We start from the raw sequence: 16,071 nt of genomic DNA, 5'->3' as shown, positions 1-16,071 counted from the left end.
CTCCCTGGCTCCCTGACAGAAGGCACCACTTGGTCCAAGCACTCCAGGAGTTAAGGTATGTCTCCTGCTGCTCTCACCTTCCTGTTTCTCATTCTGTCTTCATCATATATCAGGAGGAAAACATCTTGAATCCTACTTAAATTTCTCAGCTCGTTAGAAACGTTTTAGCATGAAGCTGCTTTTCCACACTTTGTTATTGTAACTTTGACAACTTTCAGACTGATCCCTCTCACTTTCTTTAGGTCAGTCTCACTCATCCGCAGCCATGAAATTCTCCCTTGTTGCCGCTCTTGTCGTTGTGCTGGCTGTTGCCCATGGTAAGAAATTAAATGTGTTTTTTTTTTTAGAATCACATGTGGAATACAGAGCATATAATATTTTGGGCCTTTGACATTTCATGGTCATATTCTGATTCAGTTTAGTGGATTTGAGTAAAGGAGTTTAAATGTGTGCTCTCAGGCTCCGAGGCCGGGGCCCTGGTGAAGCGTGACATCCAGTCTGATGTGGAGAAGATCACCAAGCTCATCAACACCATGTCCGCCAGCATCACCACCGCAACCCAAGACATGGTGGAGAAGGTGAAGGCGTTTGAGGTGACCAACACTGCTCAGTAAGTAACCATACTCTCTTTTTCTTCTTCATCTGCAGCTTTAACTCAGACATTCACATTCAGTCTTCTAAGGGATGTTATTTCTTATGTGATTTGTTCTGGATTTTTTTCCCCCAATAGGATAGTACAGAGCAAAAAAAAAATTACTCTGCTATTTGACTTTATTTCTTATTTTTTGAAACACTAGAAGTAGTAGAAAGTACAGAAAATGTCATTTAACTGAGAATTTTGAGAGGGGGATTTTAGCAGCAATAAATGTGTCATTTCTCAGGATGAAAACCCTATATTTATTTAATTATGGTGCAAAATACAAGTCAAGGGAAAAGCCTATCTATGTCTGAGTAGAAAAACAGTTTTTTGGTTTGTTTGTTTTTTTACAGTACAACTCATTTTATCATGATCTAAAGACACACAACTGGTAGTGAACAACACAAAGATACTTTCTTCAGAGGCACACTGATGAATTGTCAGGCGGTTTTAGTTCATGTTTCTTTATTAAAACAAAGTGATTAACAGAGGACTGTCTCTTCCTGTGTGTCCACCACAGGACTTACATAGAGGACAGCAGGGCCAGGATCCAGCCTCTGGTTGACAAGGTCCAGGCTGAGGCAACCAAGCTGCAGCAGCAGGTCAAGCCCTTCATCGCCAACATCGAGGATCAGATCAAGCCCTTGACCGAGAACCTCAACGCTCAGGTTAAGCCTCTGACCGACAACTTCCACGCCCAGGTCAAGCCTTTGACCGACATGATGGAGAAGCTGTTCCAGCAGGTGATGGACCAGACCAAGGCCCTGCTCCCCCCTCAGTAAAGCTGTCGCTCCAGCCCAGCTACTGTTAACACCCAAGGGCAAGGACGCACGTTCCGTTCTATACCCAGAATGCTTCACTGGTGTTTGTCTGTCGCACTCCTGTGTCTTGAATGTCATCATTAAAGGAGTTTTGAAAGTCATTATTCTGAGCATGATGTATTTTGTTTTTTTTTCCTGCTTGTCGGAGCTGAATTTGTTTTGCATTCGTTTGAGTCCAGGGGTTAATTTATGAAAAGCAAGAGGGCAAGTAATAAAGCTGAAATGAAATTAATTCATAGCGCAATCTGATGAGAGTTACTCATTGAAGTTAATGCCAATATCAACATAACCTCTAACCTTTGGGTCATTGGGCTTTTCCATCATTCGTGGTTCAATATTCAGAGGTAGGCTGTCAAATAGAGGCAGGGGTCCAGCTAACAGCCTGAATAAGACCAGGCTTATGAGATTACTCCTTTGAGCCAATAATTAACCCAATACACAATCAGAATGATAACAAATTGGATCGTGGGAAAGCTTAACACTCAAGACTCGGAGGGGAAAAAACAAGATGAAGAAAAATAAAATATTTCCAGAAACAGGGAGAAAAAGTTAGCACATTACAAACAGATGCAGATAAGTGGCAAAGTCGATCAATGCCAATATACTGTCAGTGACTACAAGATTTCATATCATTTTTTTTTTTTTTTTCACAAATGTCCTTGCAGACACTGTATGAGCCTGGATTAGTTTCCTGTACTAAAGTCAATTGAAATATGTAAATCAGCCTGAAAGCTAATCAAAAGGGTTCATTAAAGATCTGAATTTCTTTTTGAAGAGGTGGTTATCAGCAATTGCTAGAAGTCAACTATAACACAGACTGGGGTAAAGCAGAAATCTACAATTCAAGCAGTCTTGTCTGACTCAGTGTTGTGTGGCTTCCCCAGAGCGATGGATCTGGATTCGATCCACATCAGTCAGTTGTGCACAATGGCGACACATCAGAGTGGAGTTTCTGCCAGTGCTAGTTGTTCTTGTCAGTACAGTCAACTGGAGCACTTGTTTTTTTTTTTTTTGTCCTCCTGTTTTATTATGTAACTACCCAAAGGGAAAATTGCGAAAGACATTTAACAGTCTTGGTCTGTGTTGGAGCTTGTGTCTCAAAGCAGTGAGGGAGACAATGACTTGTTGTCAGTTTAATCACAGAACAACAAAATCACTAGTCTTCCAAGCTGCTGTGGACTCATTCGAAGGCCACCAGATTTTACTGTTTGTCGAATAACTAAGCAGTGTTTTTCCTAAATATAGGCTTCATCACTGTGGCTAAATTTCTTTTCATGGCAACCACAAATGCACCACTTAAATCATACGAATATGTACTGTATATTAGCCTCCTCAAATAAAATGCATTCACTCTAGTGTGCTCCTTCCTGCTCTGTTGCCTAGCTTCCAGCCATACTCAAGGTGGCCTCCTTGAGCTAACGTACGATCTAAATCCTCCTGAAGGACTGAAAGAGCTTTTTCCACAAAACCTCCCATGGCTCTCTCTTGCCTTCAAACCAAACTTTTACTCAGAACCCTTCAAACCTCTCAGATGAAGGCCGGAACCTGTGTTTGGCAGCAGAACTGGCAGCTCTGAGCGGCCTTCTCCTTGCGCATGTAGAGATTAAATGAATGAATTGGCAGCCTGTCAAGAAACCATCTGTAAAAGTGTTTGAAAGAAAAAGAAAAAGAAAACACTTAAAGAACAGATGAACAAGTTCTCCTGCACAGGGTTATTATTTCAATTACTGCAATTATTTCTGTGAGACTACTTCATAATCTCTCCTCCAGCATTTTTCCTATTTGAAAGCAGGAATCATGAAGTCATCTCTATTTACCTGAATTGAATATTGTGTTCCCTTGCACTACTACACTAATAAATCTACTAATAAATCTGGGTGTTGGTGCATCACTAGAACACGCACTACTCTGACACATGTGAGGGAAATGGTGCAGTGTGAACCTGCTGGAGGACTCAGTGTTTGAGAACCTGATGTTCTGGAGGAAGGACGAGGCCGATGGAGACAGGAGTTTGAAGTCAGGAGTTGGGGGGGGCCAGGAGAAGGTCAGAGTCAGGGGTTATCTGCCAGGACAGGCTGTGTGATCCCAGGCTCGGCACAGCCCGTGACAAGCCCCGAAGGCTGGAGCAGAGAGAAACCCCCCCCCCCCCCCCCCCCCCCCCCCGCTGACACGCTGTCACTCAGTCACTGTGATGGGCTTTTATGTGCTGACGACGTCACTTTGATTCAGCTGTCAGTCAGCAACCTGCTGAAATAAATTAGGCAAATGGAGAAGAGAGAAAAAACAACAACAACTGTATTAATACATTCATTTAGTTCTCTGTAATTAATTAACTTAACACTGACTAGAGGCAGCAATCTGACAAGCTGTTTACTTTTGTTTCAAATGTTCTTTGGAAAGAAAAGCTGCAACAATTTGTTTTGATAATCAATTAACAGTTTCAGGGTTTGTTTTTTTTTATATGAGAATTTGGTGCTTTTCTAATAGTTAAATGAACATAAAACAAGACATCCTAGGATATTGTGATGGGTATTTGTTACATGCAGTGCAAGTTAAAAGAAATAGCTCTATATAGGAGACTACAATGAATATACAAGATTAGATAAACACAATTTAAGAATATACACTGAAGAATTGAAGAAGCTGTGAACAGATCAGTGAATTTTTTGCACCAGATAATGATTTTTCTTTTCATTTCCCAGTTGTTTCAATCAATCACTTCGCTGGAAAAGCTACAAAAATCAATCATTTTAGATGTCAAATCAAAATATTTTGCATTTTTTCCCCCCATGAATTCCGTGAACCAGCTCCCACTGAGCTCTGCCGACTCCTCCAGCTGCAAACCGCTGTATGGATGGAACATTCCTGCTGCATGCATGTGCTGTACTCTCCTCCACAGAGTGAGTTAGTCCACTCAGTGTTTTTATGTTGTCAATAACGATCTATAATTCAACAATAACAGTGTTTTGGACGTATGAAGTCAGCCTTTGAGGGAAGATGTACAGTCAGTTGTTTCTCACTGGCACTTTGCCATTTTGTTAATGCTTCTGCTGGACACATATTACAGTGCTGGACACTTATTATAGTGATGGACACATACATGTATTACAGTGAACAAATTATACATTACATTAGATGGTTGATTTATATCAGGAAAAGCGCTTTAATTGAAAATGTTATACCAACACGTCACCCTATATATTTGAATTATCACATACTCAGGTCATAAATGTACATACAACATATTAAGGATAAGGAATAGCTGTTGGCACGAGGATCGTCCTGTCGTCTTAATGCATGCTTTGTAAGTGTTAGTTGCTTATTCTTCGGTTCGAGCAGATAAAAACATTTTTTTTGTAGCAGACGATAAAGATATCATTTTCTGTTCTCTTGTCTCTTTTTCTGCTGCCCGAAGAAAGAAGTCACTAATCACTGCTGCATTCACTGTTCTGCACTGAGGATTTGTGTGAAATTTCACTTTGTGAAACTGATTCCCCCTGAATTTAGAGAATGATGCGAGTATTTACTGAAACTTGATAGCACATCGGCCAACAGTGCTGCCATCTCTCCGGACCCTCTACACAGACAACCCTGTGTGAGTGTGTGTGTGTGTGGACTGCACAGACACAATGAAACTTGATCTGCATGTATGTGCAGTGTGTATCGTGTGTGTCTGTGTGTGTGCGCATGCATCTACGGTATGTCAGTGTGCTGTGTGTGTGTCTGTGCCAATATTAGGAGTGCATATTTGCCTGCTTGTTTGTGTGTTGTCAATCAAAAACATGTGTGATTGAAACGGTTTTCATTAATGATTAGGAACGACCAGATTTGTCTGGATTTCACGTCTGTGTTCGCCAATTTGGTGTTAAATGCCGGGATGCGGAGACAGAATGGACCAGTCGCACAACTGAAAATCAATAAGAGAAAGCGGGTGACATTGGCAGACAATGGCAACAAAGTCAGGAATCAGAGAGAAAAACGCTTATTTGGGTTAGGGTTAGCGGAGCTAAATTGCAGCAAAAAAAAGGGGAAAAAAAACCCAAACCTGACAGAGTAAATATTCAAAAGGCCAAACAAATATTCTCACTGCCTATCAGTCAAAACAATTCAAACATACACAGCCACGGTGAAACCAGAAACACACAGATTCATGTAATGGTAAAATTGTTGCCACTTACCATTTCTGAATTAGGCACCCGGGGTCATCCACAGGGGCGTCGATTGCAGGTGCACAAAAATGAAAGCGCAGTCTTTTTCAAAAAGAAATAAAAATTAAACTCACTTGAATTCACAAAAGAGGTGTTTTTTTTTTTTTTTAAAGAAAGAAAAAGATGCAGAGAAAAGATACTAAAACGATTTTGAGGGGGGTTAGGAAAGTGGAAGGGCTGATGGGGGCCAGGTCCTAACACCCGTTGAAGACAGCAGAAGTCGATGTTGGCCTCTGAGGAAAAAAAAGGACACAGTCTGTCTCCATTGACCAGTGGAGAACACTGATAGATATGTTTTTGCTGGCATGGGTTATGTTTTTACTCAGAACTGACAGACAGACAGCCCCCATGCACACAGGTGCTATTCAAGGAAACTGTGTAAAAGTGACGTCACTGAGAAAAATCTAGCCCACAAACCTTTTCAACACTCAAGTCCCACCCACTACATGTTGCTCTGTTCATATTTTTCCCATTTTCTTCTTTTCTCTCTCTCTCTCTCTCTCTCTCTCTCTCTCTCTCTCTCTCTCTCTCTCTCTCTCTCCCTCTCCCTCTGTATGTCCACTTTTCTCTCCCTCCCCCTCTCTCTCTTCTCACTTTTTGTCCACCCATCTTTGCGAATTTCTATCTCTCTCTCTATCAGTTTCTCAGTCTATAAAGTACATTTCAACAAAATATGAACACATCATAAACACACCATGTGCTGTAAACTCACATAAAAAAAACCCTTACAGGCATCTCTCCATTTCTGTATTTCTGTTTCAGTTGCCCTCTTTATCAATCCCTCTCTCTGCGCTGTCGCTCAGGCGCACACACATAGCCTATCACACACATACAGAGGCACACACAAATGATATAGGTTGATTGCACTGCACCATATAGATCATTCAGTGTTTGTTTTCATTTTGCCATCACCGGCTGAACACACAATACACCCTAAATGTTCTTTGCTTCTCGGCTGTTTGTGTGGCTTTTGCAGCTCCTGATGTGAAACCACCAAATGAAGCTTCCCCCCGATTTCCATAGCCCTCCAATTTGGAGCACGGACGTCTTTCTCTCTCTCTCTCTCTCTTCCCCCCTCTCTCTCTCTCTCTCTAATGCTGAAACACCACTTTGTGAAATTACTGTACAATTTTGAAAAGTAGAAACAGGCAGCAGGCAATTCAGGTGCTCAGCCTCGGCAACAATGGAGTGCTGGCCTTGGTGATGGTTGCTAGGCGATGGAGGAAATACAATGGCTTCCTCTGAAACCAAAGGCCCTTAAGTGGACTGACAGCAGTGAAAGCACACACACACACACACCCACACACACACACACACACACACACGCCCACAAAATAGAGCGATGCAGGGAAAAGGAGAGTGCAAGTGAAGCTGTGCACCTCTGTGTGCAGACGCTCGACCAAAATATTGCAGTTGCTATTTGGAACAGAAGGAGGGATTGGACTGAATAGGTGTGAATCAGGTTTTTCTTTTTTTTCTTTGGCCAGCACAACACAAGAAAGTAGCAAAAAATAGTCAGGCTAGTCCTGGGTATATGGAAAGCTATGTCTGTATTGATTGTATATGACATACCTATATTGCATAAGGGCTTTTTTTTTTTTGTATTGGTAGACGGCTTGGGACAACCTGATAGTGGCAGATAATGTTTCAGACCGAGCAATGTATTGACCAATCACATGATCAATAGAACAACAATCAGGGGCTGCTCACGTCTGGCAGGCTTGTCTGCTCCACCATCCGTACAGATGACCATCTCTCTATCTGCTGCCTGTCTCTCCAAATATCCATCCATCTGTCAATGCATCCAATCCACCGAGCAACGACACAACAATGAAAACAGTCATGCAAACCTCTACATTTTGTGATTATACTTTACTCCACTACCTTAATTTGTCAGTTTTAGAGGTCTGCAGATCAATGATACAAAAATAATCAGCAAACAAATTGATAGATGAAGATAAAACTTATATTAAACCCAGATGGAAACATTAATGAGCTGTCCTTTAAAAGTAATTAAAATGTGACGCTTCTTCGATTGCTGCATACATTACATACTAATAATTGGGATTAATAACTTTTGTTTGATAGCAAATGTTAGGCCTACTGCTATTTTGCTTTTAAGTAAAAGGTTGTTTGACACTGCAATCAATGAAAACTAATTTCCAAGGTCAATCATTTAGGAAACTTTGGGAAAATATAAGAAATAGCCTACTCCTTTCCCTCTCCACTGATGTCGGATCTGTCTCATCCTCGGCAGGAAGTGAACACACTTGTTAGCGGTAGCACTGACAGCAGAGTAACAACACCAGCATCAGCGGGACAATTTGAATTTCCCTCCAGGAGATGAATAAAGTTGTCTTCTTCCTACATTTGCAGGTGAGTGTGTGCAGCAGCTGAGTAGAAGGACTTCAAGTTATGGAGGAGAGAGCTCCTGTCTGCAGTCTAGTAGGAGTCTGCTGCAGGAAAGCTAACTTAATGAGGGCCTATACTGTACTAGTTATACCGAAAACTTTAATTTTTAGGACATTTAAATATTAATTACAAGTTATACTGATCATTCACACAGTTCGTTCTTTGACCTAAATTGTGTAAAATTATATTTGAAGATACACAGCTAGCATAAACATAATTAGCCCACATGTATTTTTGCTAGCAGAGATGTTGTGTATGGTAGACAACTTTTTTTTTTTTTTTTTTTTTGTATGGTAGACAACTAACAGAGGACCCAGCCTGCCACTGTTCACACAGATAAGGGTCTGTCCTGCTCTACAAGGGTCGCTTACCTCCGCATGTTTCAACATTTTCGTCCGTCGTTTATCAGTTTTTTTTTTTTTTTTGAGCAAAGAAGAGGCCTCGTGTGACGCAGAAGATACTGCCAGGGAGGTTCACCAGTTGCCCTGGTAACCCGTTTCTGTGCACATTTCACTATGTAACCATGGTAGCAACTAGCAACCCACCATAACGTCGCGCATTCGAGTAACGTTATGCCATTTTGGGTATCGCCATTTCTTTCTTTCTTTCTTTCTTTTTTGAGCCAAACAAATACTATGTGCGGAATTGCCATTGCGTACAATTAATACATTGTGAAAAGTTGTGTAAGCTGTAAAGAGGGGAGCCTGGGTAAGTTTAGCCATTTTTCAGGATCAGGCAATTATAGTTCTGATGCTAATGCTAACTTATATATTTCAGGATGTTGTGCATCCTTACAAACAAACAGAATGAGTGTAAACCTGACTGTTTTGAAAATATGTCTAAAAAAGTGGTCTCATGGCACAACTTATGAGGTAAGTTGAGCCACCCCCCTCCTTCCCTCCCACCCATCTCCCACCTCAGGTTGCAGGTGAATACACTGCTGAGCCACCAACTCACTGAGGTTTGGTATGGAGGAGTTCTGCGAAATATCGAATCTTGGGAAGAATCTCTCACCTTTTTCTTAAAGCAGAAGTAAGCGATCCGGTCGTTTTGGCTAACTTTTTGTCAGCCGATGGAGCAGCTCCCACCCTCGTCGTGGATCTATTGGTCCTCGTCCCTACGTCACCACATTCACGCACATCCTTTGGCTGCACACACAGCCCTTCATGCCGTTCTCTCTCCTCATTGGATAAAGGTTGTAGGATACAAGGAAGTATACAAGAAGTTTTCTCCTCGGCTTACAGCAGAGCAGAGTGACTGACAGACCCGTGTTTCGGACCAAACACTCAATGTAAGTGATTGCTGTCGGAAGATATAACTATTTAAGACTTATATTAAAGCAGAAGTAAGCGATATTTTTGTATAAGTCTTAAATAGTTATATCTTCCGACAGCAATCACTTACATAGAGTGTTTGGTCTGAAACACGGGTCTCTCAGTCACTCTGCTCTTCTCTGAGCCGAGGAGAAAACTTTTCTCGTATCCTACAAGTTTTATCCAATGAGGAGAGAGAACGGCATAAAGGGCTGTGTGTGCAGCCAAGGGATGCGCCTGAATGTGGTGACGTAGGGACGAGGACCAATAGATCCATGACGAGGGCGGGGGCTGCTAACTCCATCGGATGACAAGAAGTTATGGTGCGTTCAAGGCAACCTGTAACACGTGTTTTTCCGACCTGTGAAGTCGTACCAGTTCGATCTGGTACAAGTTCACGGGTCGGAAGTTACGAGTGGCCGTTATAGTGCACTTTCACAGGTAAAACAGGTCGGAAAAACACGAGTGGGTTCCCTGGAACGCTACAAAGTCGTAAGTCGTGACTTGAAGCTGTAATTTACGGTTTCAAAAGCCTGCCTGGAACGCAGCATTAGCCAAAACGACCGGATCGCTTACTTCTGCTTTAACACAAACATTCCGCTTACTTCTGCTTTAATGGTGCGTTCCAGGCAACCCGTAACTCGTATTTTTCCGACCTGTTCCTATGGTTACCCGTTAGAACGTACAGTCAAACTCGTAACTTCCCACCTGTGAACTCGTACTAGATCGATCTACTCCCAGTTCCCAGTTCGTAACTCGTAACTTGCCTGGAACGCTGCAAACTCGTAACTGGTGACTTGAAGTCGTGACTTACGGGTTAAAAAGCCTGCCTGGAACGCACCATAAGGTAAAGCGTGGCTCACCATAAACAGTTTTGCTAATGTTTTAAGCAACGTACTCAGTATCACATACAGACTACCATATCTTTATTACTCCCCAGAGATGAAATGGTGAACTTTTATAGGGTTACCACAGGTTGTAGCTCATATCACAACAGATGTATAAAACAAATTTATAATTATATCTTTTGGTAAACACAATTCCCATAAAACAAATTATCGACTAAATTCACTTTCGACAGTGAAAAATATTTTTTTGGACATAAATGTCAAACCACTTTACCTATGTGGTCCTTACCTTACAGACTCCATGAAATGATGCCTTCCTCCTAAATATTTGGTCACGTGCTCAATTTTTCTTATGGTTTCATAGCAACAAGGGGTGGCTCAACTTGCCCCTATATGCTCAACTTGCCCCAGTTTTCCCTAATGGTCACTTCTACTATTATGCATTGCCCTCACACTGAAAGTATCACACTAAAGAATCCAAAACGTCATTACTCAGAGTAGCTCAGTCACTGTTAGTGAGTAGGAAGTAGTGAATGAGTGCGTGATTTTGGACACAACCCTGCTCTCCCTCTCTTGTAACAGACTGGCCTGTGTACAGCTTCTCACACTCTTTCAAAGCATGACCATGGATGGCAGGAAGGACTGCTTCTCTCTCTGTGGTGAGGATGCTAGTGTTGTTGATAATATAGACGGAATGGTCAGTTTTGTTTTTAATTTTCAATCAAAAGAAAAAGTAAAAGTGATAATTAATTGTCCCAAACAAACAAACAACGTCCCTGTCCCATCATGTCACCTTGAATGAATATATATAAATATATTGGATGTTGCACTTTGCCATATTGCAATTGCTTTTACACTGCAAATAATTGTGCAGCCGTGACTATACTACATCGACTACACCTGCAAGTGGATAATCTGATGTTGAATGTCAGCTCCTTCAATTCAGTTGAATAGTGAAAAATACTGTCAAAGACTTTTCCTGTTGAGACACAAAGAGAGTCAATACCAGAGGTATTAGCAGATCTGAGTGTCCCTAGAAACATAAGAAGACAGACTAGAAAGCCAGATAGTGTGATTTTGTATCCTATTCATTTATTTCTCCTATTCCCAGGTTTCAGCCAGTGCTGCAGTGGCACCTGTAGCAACAAGAGAGCGATAGGAGAGTATAGCTGCAGCTAATGATGAAGAGAGGTGTAGGAGAGGAGGAGGAGGAGGAGGTGGACAGCAGCCAGCATGCCTCTGTGGGAGAGCCAGCTAAAGCAGAAGCAACAGGTGAGACTTACAGCTAACAGAGACACACAGCTATAGATATTATTCATCATAACTTACAGTACTGTATATGGCAATTTAAAAAAAATTGCAGTGGAGCATCCATACAGAGTATAGCATAGATGTCCCATATTCTAAGGGTTGTTGGCAGATAATGGTCCTGAAGTGACCATACTGTAACTCCTAATGGCTGGCCTGAGTGGAAGTAAAACAATATGGTTCATTATCCTATTTAAATATTAAGGTGTAGGCTACATAAAGCCCATAACTTAAAAGTGTTATCACTTAACTTGTGTCGATGCTGTGTATTTTTACAGAAATTGAGCAAAGCTCCACCGACTTCCATTGTGGACAGTAGCAGAAATAAACACCAAATAAACCTGAAAATCATAAAAGCGATGAAATCAATATGCAAAAATAATGGTGAGCACTAACAGGCACTGCATCCCTGACTCTCTCCAGCGCGTGCAGGCAACAGTAATCAGGGGTAATATATCCACAGGCTAACAAGCACAGGGACTACTGTCTGACTCCGGTCACAAATCTGGCAAGCTGTGAAGTCCCCCTAAGTGGTCTCTTCATTATTCTTTGGCATACAGGCTGTAGTTGGCCATATACTGTACAGGAAGTGTAGGGGATATAGAGTATGTACGACAGCTGGCATCAACAGCAGCTGAGTCGTGTATGAATTTGTGAGGGTTTATAGACCTGAGCACATAAAGCTCCAGCAGCAGCAACCTCCTGAGTCTTTGTCAGTATCTCCTACACACATCCCATCACACATTAGTGGAGATTAAGAATTGTTTATTTTTCTTTGGGCACTACTAATAATATAGAAAGAGAATAAGATTATATGGAGAATAAAGATTTCTCCTTGGTCTGTATTTTTTTTTCTAAATGGAGAACTCAGGACAAGTAATATTGTACGTCAGATTTCCCCCAGCAACATTTCTATATAAAACAATCACATGTTGAGCAGCAACATGAAGCCAAATTGCTAAACGGTCTTGAAAACAGCATTAGCTGCTGTGTACTTTTATACTGATCTTTTGTTGCATCCCAGTCAGACAAGTGCACTTCGCTGTGTGTGTTTGTCGAACTGAAAATAACAATGTTACATATAAAGAATACTTTATGGTAATTATTTTTTTTCTTTCATGGCGATAACAATCTCAGGATGTAGGATAAACTTGAGTGCATCGGTGAAAATAACCTAATTAAATGTCTATTGTCCACGACTATATGAGATATATTTCAGTGAAATTAGCTGTATTAAGGCAACAAAGGGTGTATTCAAGAATGCAACAAGACCTATGGTAATGTCTTTATTTTTTTTAACAATAGCCATCACAATTTGTCGGTGCAGCTTGGATAATTACAGCGTGGAGGTTTGGGCTTCCTGGCCGCGCCATAAACACTGTGCAATCAAATGAGTCGCCAGGGCACACGCTGACCTTTTGAGACATTTTTAACAACGCTGAAAATACTACCAAGGGCAATATCTCTCTGAAGTACTCCCCTTCCCCTTCAATCTCATTTCCACCCCACACATCTCCCTCATCTGCTGGAGAGAAACTGAAGCACCACTTCAAGCCAGCGCTATTATTTGCTCCTTTCGGGGCCCGGCCCCTGAAGTACTGCACTCAGTTAGGACCTGTAATGTAGATTCCATTTCAGCTGCTATTAGGCCTCATCCGTTATATCAGACCTGCCTGTTATTTCTCTACTGCTCTCTCCATCTTCCGTGTCTCACGTCTACACGTGGCCATATACATCCCCCCCCCCTCCCTTCCCCTTCTGTTTTTTTGTTGTGCCACCCCTCCACTCATCCTCTCATTCCTCCTCGCTCCTCCACCCATCTGTCCCTCTATCCCATCCTGCCATCTCTCCACTCCAGCACTCATCTGACCACCCCGGTTTCTTTCCTGCTCCCTCCCTCCTTCCCCTCCTTCCCCTCCCTCCCTCCATCCACTTCACTCTACTCTACTCCCATCCCCAGCCTTGCCCCCAGGGGAGCCCTGCAAACTGCTTATTCAACAATCGGCCGCCATAAAGATATGTAATGACATTTTTGAAGGCAAAGAGGCCTGTGTGGTTTTTAATTCATATTTAATGGCTGTCAGGCTAAATAGCCCACTATCCTAAATGGGAGAGAGGCTGCTGCTCTTCCACTTAAGACTGAGAGCCGTCTGCTTGTGGATATCTGCTGGCCGTCCAGAGCTGCTGCTGCTGCTGCTGCTGCTGCTGTGTGTTCTCAAACCCACAGTGCAGCAGAGTGGGGGCTAGATCTTACAGCAAGAAGAAGAAGAGAAAAGCTTATTTCTATATTATTCATATCCCACATTATGAGAATAAACCTGACAGTCTTATCCATTAGAGCAGTGGTGGAAGATGTATTAAGACATTTTACTTAAATGTAAGGAAAGTTTAAGTCCTGCATTTGGGCTCTTTCTTCATAAAGCTATTATATAGGAAAATGTTAGAAAAATCATAAATTCTTTCTGTCAGATACTATATTATTGGATTATAATCATCACAGTTCCAATCATGTCTCAGCAGCATGTCACTTATACAGCTGCTGCATATGAAGCTATTTCTAACTTTATTCTGGGGCTGTTTTTTCATTTCTGATTTATCTGCACACTGTTTTATTTCAATGTTGTTGTTTTTTTGTCTATTAAAAAAAAGATCCTCAAAGATGTTCTGTTTATTTTCAGAGATGAGCATCAAATCCTCATAAAACCAGCAAATATTTAAATTTTTTGCTTTAAAATGATTAAAATGAAAATGTAAACTGTAAAGTTGTCAAAAAGTAGTGTTAAAACTATGACCCTTTGAAATGTAATTAGCATCAGTTGGAAATACCCAGGTCCAACTACCTCCTGTGTGTACTTGAGTAATCATTCCACCACTCATCATGAACAATTGTTTTGTACACAAAAGACACTAAACACTAAAGAACGTCTTATAGAATGTCTAAGAGACTTCTCTTTAAAATCGCTCGGTGATTACTACCTGTTTGCACTTTCCTGAAATCGATTGTAATTACAATGTGGCATGAAATAAACTCATAATAATCAAAGTCGTGATGTTGGTATTTACTGAGGCTATAACAGTAAATAAGCAGGTGGCTGTTTGGTATCAAAATTTGGCAGAACGTCTGGCTGTGCAGTCTGAATTTATGACTTCTACTTTCTGCATGGCTTTGTACTTTCTGTTTGGCTGTCTTCCTGTTTTGTGATGTCACTGTGTAATCTTTGATACACTGTTCTCTAACTGTTACATCCCTTTCTATAGAAGCTGAGTTGTTATATTCCCATTTCATTTTTTATTTTATAGTCAGCTATAAAGTTTTTAACTGTTGCTCATTCACAGATAAAACTTACCAGGTAAAAAACTAGCCTCATTCAGTTGGTTTCACTTGCATCTCGTCAGTGCTGTGTTTATTTTGATTATACCGGTTAACATGGGATAGAGCTACAGCTAACAGTCAGTCTACAAATCCATTGGTCTGTTGACTGAAATTTAATCAAATTGAATGTTGATAAAGAATGAATCAATCAATATCTTTTAATGTAAGAACTCACTGGTGACACTCTCAAATGGTTTTCTTACCTCTTTGTTCTGTTGTTAAGTGAATGTTTGGTTTTTCTGGGGCCAAACAAGGCATTTGAAGACATTTGAGCGCCTGAAAATGTAATACACAGACTTGGATTAGATGGATGGAAATGTTTGACAGATCCTCATCTGCCCAACAAGATAAAATCATTCTGTGGTGACTGCTAAGACTAACATCAAGTCAAAACTTTCATTTTCTCAGAACATTGGTTTGCCAGTTAATACCTGAAAGATAAATGTTACTCTAACTATCTCAGCTGTATGATGGGGTTTGTGCTGAGTAGCATATCATTGCTAAACATGGTTATCATTGCACCTGTCAAAGGATCAGCATCTTACAACCGTCACTGTGAACATGTTGTCGTGGCCTCAGGATTTAACTCCAAATGCAGCTTCACAGATAAAAGCTTGTGAATATTTCCCCACCATTTTTCCACAGACTTATCTCTGGCTACCAGCTGGCAAAGTCGCTCTCCATCCTTCACCTGCCAGCCAACGCTCGGTCGATTGCCGGCTGCTAACCTTCATCCAGGCAGGAGCCCAGAGGTTTCAGAGCTGGGACTGAGTGTGGGGTGCCTCCCTTGACCGGCTGGAAAACATGAGTGAGAATTGATCTTTTCCTACTTTAGAGTTACTGAGGCAGTGTAGACTGTTGTTGTGAAAATCATTCAGATGATACTGGGGGGAAAAAAGTGTGTTTTATTGGTAAATCTTCTCGGGATGGATAAAAAATAATAGGTAAATTAACACTAAGCAGTCAGAGATGCAGCCTAAAGCCTGAGAGAAAATGTGGCATTCAGCGGCTGATTTGAAGTAATTACATGGTAGGCACAAATTAAAACCTTGAGGGCCATTTATAATTTTAGATTGCACATCTGGTCTAATATTTGCCTCAGTGGGGGGTTCTGCAAAAATGTCTCTAAGCCTTTCAAAATGAAGTGACAG

At 41.3% G+C, this 16,071-nt stretch overlaps 1 protein-coding gene across 1 annotated transcript; it reads left to right on the top strand.

Moving 5' to 3' along the window:
* Nucleotides 1-236: 236 nt before the first annotated feature.
* LOC310999123 (type-4 ice-structuring protein-like) lies at nt 237-1,419 on the top strand (the record flags this gene model as incomplete). The annotated part of the gene is made up of 3 exons (XM_083989448.1): nt 237-317; nt 460-610; nt 1,158-1,419. Exons 1-3 carry the CDS (start codon nt 266-268, stop codon nt 1,417-1,419), a joined length of 465 nt encoding a protein of 154 aa, XP_083845574.1. The 5' UTR covers nt 237-265.
* Nucleotides 1,420-16,071: the final 14,652 nt, after the last annotated feature.

This window comes from Trachurus trachurus (genome assembly GCF_905171665.1).
Source record: "Trachurus trachurus genome assembly, chromosome: 16".
In the NCBI taxonomy this organism is placed as follows: Eukaryota; Metazoa; Chordata; class Actinopteri; order Carangiformes; family Carangidae; genus Trachurus; species Trachurus trachurus.
This window is presented reverse-complemented; position numbering and strand designations above follow the sequence as displayed.